The 6,000-nt window shown below is 44.3% G+C and overlaps 1 protein-coding gene across 6 annotated transcripts in view; it reads right to left on the bottom strand.

The window, feature by feature from the left end:
* Positions 1-234: 234 nt before the first annotated feature.
* The window catches only part of LYPD6 (LY6/PLAUR domain containing 6), a 125,192-nt gene continuing 119,426 nt past the window's right edge, over positions 235-6,000 (bottom strand). For all 6 annotated transcript variants that reach the window (XM_026008016.2, XM_072757739.1, XM_072757737.1 and 3 more), the window contains 2 exons: positions 5,096-5,226; positions 235-3,165 (listed from right to left, as the gene is read on the bottom strand). In XM_026008016.2, coding sequence (XP_025863801.1) covers positions 2,998-3,165; positions 5,096-5,226 — 299 coding nt within the window. In that variant the 3' untranslated portion in view covers positions 235-2,997. The remainder of the gene's footprint in view (positions 3,166-5,095; positions 5,227-6,000) is intronic.

Raw genomic sequence — 6,000 nt, 5'->3', positions numbered from 1 at the left:
AGACCTGATTGTAAAGTCTGGTAATCTCTCCCTCTTTGATTTTCTGCAGCACTTACTGTCTACATGAATCATTTGGCGTGAGTGAATGGTCTTGTATCTTTTCATGCATGTATTTCTTGTCTGTACAACAAGAAAATGAGCTCTTGGAAGGAAGTTCTCTGTGACCCTAAACCCTATGCCTTATACCTCAATCACTGACTGACATGTACATTTGCAGGGAGGAGCCTGGTGAGATACACTTAAAACCTTTATTCATTGATTTACAAAATGTACAGTATTTACAAAATTTAGGCATTAATCCCATCTTGACATGAATGCAACGGGGAATCTGAAAATAAATAAATGGCACATAGGTTAATGTACACATCATGGCTGTTTGCACTTCGAGCCGTCACCAATGGTGGGATTTAACGGGAAGTTTAATGTGGTAGAAAAGTCAGATGGATGACGAGTCCTGGGTCTTCCACATGAGTGGCCCTTCCTTGGCTCCTTGAGGCTGGGGATGGCGAGCAAACCACTTCCCTTCAAGAGAACAGAACGCCAGCCGTTCTGATAGGCACGCGAGGTTCATGCAGAGTTTGTCGTGATACCCTGGGGTGGCAGATGAGTTCGCAGCACTGTGGACCTGGTCCCCCCGACACCAGACAGGGAGGCTTTGGAGAGGTTGCCTTCTCATTAAGAACCAACATTTTGACTTTGTCTCTTACTCAAATTGCATGCAGTATGTGGCGGTTATCAGTGGAGGGGCCATGCACAAAAATGGTACGTGGAGATATGTACAACATCAATTTTTCACTGACTTAGAGCATTTATAGCAGTTAACCTGTCTCCTCTTTTAGCAAGAGGAATGGACCAGGAAGCTATGCCTCCACCCCTTAAAGAAAAAACACACCATACAAGTGGCATCCTGCAGAGACAGGACTAGTCAAACACCACATGATCAGATGGACAGATTCTCACAGTCAGGTTTGGAGTTTTCCTAGTTTTCCTAATTCCATCCTCTCTGCTCTCTTCAATCCCACCTCAACCTACAGAACCTAAATTGGAAGGAAAAGGCTTCATGTTATTGAGCTTTGTAGAGTCTCAGTACCTTCATCAGTAAAGTGAAAATCCTAGTAATATTCCCTATAGGGTGCTTGCAGGTTTCATATGACTTAATATATATATATGTATATGTATATAAAGTGCTTAGCATAGTGCCTGCACATAAGAGGTGCTTAGTAAATGTCTTATCTCCCTCTACTTCCCCAATTATAAGCAACACATTGATAAGCCTACCGAACTCTCATTTAAGGCCATTTGATGCAATTTAGATTATTTCGTATCACAGCTACCACTGTCAGTCAGTTCATATTTGGTAATCCCTGAGGGGGGTCTCCTTTTATGAGCCTCAGAAATCTTCCTGTGCAGGCAGATGGACCCTGACAATACTCTCCTCTTTATCAGCAATGGCTCCACCAAATTTCATGCAAATATGCCCCTTAACCCTGCAGAGAAACTCACACTAGTGATGGTCACCACCCGATCACTTCTGGGACAACACCACTGAGGAAACCATGAGCAAAAGCCCTTGAGGCCAACACATTACTCTTGCTCAAACATAAGTTAATTTTTTTCAACACTGATGCAAGTATTATAGGTCACTTTCAACGAACATATATTACAAGCTCTATCACTGTTGAAAAAATAAGTATTCTAATTTGGTCACTTTGTTCAGAATAAAGAATATCTTACAATATATTTAAGTTTCTCATTATGCCATACAAAAATAAATATTGTATAAATGATTTACAAGGAAGAAGAAAAAGTTGTAACTCAGGCCAAAAATACAGGAAGGATGGCAAAAATGTTACCATCTACTTCAAAAGCAATCACCTAAAAGAAAGAAAAATTCCCATTGGGTCTCCTTACTAGTCTCACCATCACCCAAGTGGCCCACCTACTTCTCATCCTAGGATATTAGGTCTCCTTTCCCTATCAGTTTTGAGATAATGTGATGCAGAACCTTCTCCCTAAAGTCACTGGAGAACTGAAAGAGGAAGAACCCAGGAGGGCCCCCTGGCAGTATGATGTATGATGGAAGGGCCCTCTGTGAACACAGGTCAACCTCCACACACCTTCTTCTGATTCTGAAATCCTCTGTCTAGCTAAGCTATGCCTGAAGAGAACTCCATGAGTGGAGAAAACTCTACCCTACTTTGGGATTCCTTGGATACCCTTGGCCCAAGGAGAATTCAGGATCTCACGGAGCACAACGAGGTGCCAAATCATGGCCAATCTCACCAATTATGATGAAAGGATATGCAGCTACTTTATGGGTGCTAGTTCCATTAAGTTAGGAAAAATCCTTCTCCTGCTACCCCTCCCCCTATACAACAAACTTATGATTGCCTCTTATTTCCTGCACAGTGCTGAGGGAATAGGATTCCAACCACTGGGAGAAGAATGTTGGGAAAATTAAATTGGACAACTACTTACTACTTTTCCAGGGACCTGGTCAGAATCTCCAAGGAAACAGTCTGTTCATTTTGGAATCAAAGTTGTAAAATTCTAAAGCTATAAATAAATTCATGATTATATTTAAACCAGTGGTCCCTCACTTTTCTCCTGAAGAACACACATCTGTGCATGTCCATATAACACATTGTCTAACACTCAGGGGGTCCCAGGACCTCCCATGGCTCATGCCTGTCCTCCAAACTAAGAGCCTCAGATCTCAATAAATGCAACCATTTTCCTGGGGTAAAAAGAAACGTTTGTGGCATACAACTCAGGGTCTGTTGTGGGGGCAGGCTGGCTTTAACAAGGTCTCGGACTCGAAATGACTACACGGAAGCAATGCTTGTTCCTCATGGTAAGTGGAAATGCTTGGCTGTGCAACATCTGTTGAGTGTCATGGTTTCACACATGTAACTATTGTCAAGCCCATGACTCATGCATGACCAGGGACCATGGAGATCCCCAGGGATTGCTACTATACACTGCGCCTTTGAGCTGCTATAGTGTGAGTCCCAACCACACCCACAAGCAGGACACTATCACTGACACACAGTGTGGGTGCCCATTTGTCTGATTTATGGGTGACGTTGTGGCAAATGTGGCATCGGTTTCATTTCGGGGGAGTGGCAAGTTACAGATATTTCCTTCACAACAGGAAGTGCAGACCTGAAAGAAAGGAAGAGAAACAGAAGGCTGATGAGAAGTTGGCAGACCGTGGAAGGACGCAAGGACTCTGGAGGGAGCTGTCTCCCTCACAGTAAGACTGAAAATGAAAACTACCTGTTCCACAAGAGAGGCACAACCCTGCACTTAAGGAAGTGGGATGAAATTTCATCTGGAGCCAATGTGATCAAAAGGAAAGTCTCCTGGGCTAAGGTTCAAGGAACGTGAGCTCCACTTTTGACATCCGACCGAGTGGTTATTACATGGTTCTACGACCTTCTTAGGTCTCAGCTTTTCCATCTGCGAAATGGGGATTATAATACCCTACGGGGTACCCTATACCCTATAGGGTACCCTATAATACCCTACCTACGGTCTCAAAGAAATCCCTTCTGAGTACTTGAGGGTAACTTTCACTTGCCAAAGTTCCACAGTGTAAGTGAAGTGGAAACAACCCAACTTACACTTAACTATTACTTTCACTGGAACAGTCTACGTAACTACCGCCATCCTTGCGGGTGAGGTCAAAGTTTGGAGGGTTTTCATTAATGCAGTTGTTCCTGCCTTATACTATGCTATTCACGGACCATAAGAAAGAAATAAACCTAAAGGGTTATTGGCTGAAATTATTTGGGGCCGTGGCTACACAGACTATAAATCAGTAGCTTCAGCATCCCCTGGGAGTCTATTAGAAATGAAGAATCTCAAACCTCACCCCCAATTTAGCAACTCAGAATCTTCATTTTAACAAGATTCCCAACTGATCCATGTGCACAGTAATATTTGAAAAACTGTCTGATGGTCATTAAAAACTGTCTATTTAGTCATTATCCTGCAAGGATTTGAGTCTGGTCATACTTGACACGGGCTAGTAAGACATCACGATGTTGAGGAGAGAAACTGAAGGTCAGAAGTGAGTCTGAGTTCTCTCTGTGGACAGAACTGAGCACATGATGTCACTTCCCTGATCTTTACCTTTATCCACGGTAAAGGAGCCGCAATAATGCCTGAGCGCCTAGTTTGCTGAGAGCGGGCCAGGTGGGGAGGTAAAACCCTTGAGTTTACCTTCTATATTCAGACCAGCATCAATTTGGCAGATTATATTTTGAAATGGAATTCTTAGTGTATTGCACAAGTGGCTTGAAACCTGGGTATCTTCTGGAAGGCCCTAGTAAATGTGCTGTTCTGGGGTTTTGAGAGCAGAAGTTGCTTCCAACCACCAGGAAGGCAGCCTGATGGGGAGAAGTGGGCCAACCTCAAATAAAGGCCAAGGCCTGATGTACAAGACGTACAAGAGCACACATGGAGCTAGCTCGGAGCAGCCAGCAGGAGAGCCAGGGGCATTCCCTACTCCGACGCCTTCCTCTGGTTCTTTATATTCTCCTTCAAGGCTCCATCTGAAGTTCACTTTACCACATGGAGTTTAAGGGGAGCAAACCCACCAGGAGATGGTTCTCTGACCACCAACTCAAATGATCCAGGAGCCAATGGGCACCTTCCCCAAATCAGCATTCCAATCAGGACAGGAACCTCCCTTCACGGACAATGACCAGAGCCCAGCTGCCTCGGCCATCCTCAGCTGAATGAACTGCTGCTACATCTGCAACGCTTCAGCATGAGGCCCTAACTGATCCCTCATTCCTCCTCCTTCTGGTGGTTTTGTTACTTTCCTCTGAGTAAAGAAAGGGCTTACGATAACTTTTGGTACCCCCTGGTGGTGTGCTTACATAATCTATACTGGTTTTCCTATGCTCTGGTATAAATTTATTCTTTTAAAGCAAACGGGAAAGGAGAATCTTCTCGTAATGGTACAAAGACAGTCAAAAGCCAGGCTATATGGAGGAGGGAGAATCTGCTCATGAGCACCGGCACGCGCGTCTGCAGTGGGGGATGCTGACTGGGCTGTCCCGGTCACTTGCTTTGTTGCCCAGACCTTGTGGCCTTCATGTTCAGAATCTCTGCAGCCAGTGGACAAGCACTCTTCCAGTGGAACGCAGCGTTTGGTAACAGAGATGCTGTTTCCTGTGACTTCCATCGTATGCTGAGTGTAGCAGTATCTGGTCTCTGTCAACAGAGAATATATGTTTCAGTTGAGATGGGAAATGTTAGCCCAGCCTGCCTGGAAGGGAAACAACAGGAGTGTCAACACTACAAGTCCTGAAGAGATTTAACAGCACGTGAACTGTACACCGTGTTGGGTTTATGTCCAATCCCAAAGACGTCCTTGGCGAGATGCACTTCACCGCGGGAGGAGGAGGAGAGCCTTGTGAAGAACACTGGGCTTTCTGCCTGTCATATCCCCATAAACCAAGGTATAATGGTATCACTCTTTGCCTTTCAACAAGTTGTGCCACTGTACTGATTTTTATTTTTAGGGGAGGGGAGGTCTGGAGGGACGATTAGGATGTGAGAGTCAGCAATTTCAGGAAGATAAAGGGATGAAAAAGTTCAAAGAATGCAGGTTAAAAAAAGAAGTTAGGCACGTAACAATGGTCTTCAAGGAGTTAAAAGACTATAGCAGAGGCTGGTGTGTGTATGTGTATGTGTGTGTAAATATCTGTGTGTGTGTGTGTGTGTGTGTGTGTCTATTTGGAAACAGCTATTCCCATATAAGGGCCGAACAATTAAAAACAGATTCATTTTATCTTGAGAAAATGACTTTACCCGAAAGACCTTCTGGACAACAAGCATAGCCGGATCCTAGAATTTAACCCAACAATGAAGGTGCTGCAAATCTGAGGGGCATCACTTCTCCCAAGTACGATTTCAGCGTCTTCTAGGATGGCACATGTAGACGGACCATGATGCAAGTTTCTAGACATCCCTCAAAATCTTAGG

Source organism: Vulpes vulpes, chromosome 5 (genome assembly GCF_048418805.1).
Source record: "Vulpes vulpes isolate BD-2025 chromosome 5, VulVul3, whole genome shotgun sequence".
NCBI lineage: Eukaryota > Metazoa > Chordata > Mammalia > Carnivora > Canidae > Vulpes > Vulpes vulpes.
The sequence above is the reverse complement of the archived record's forward strand: the minus strand, read 5'-3'. Positions and strand labels throughout refer to the sequence as shown.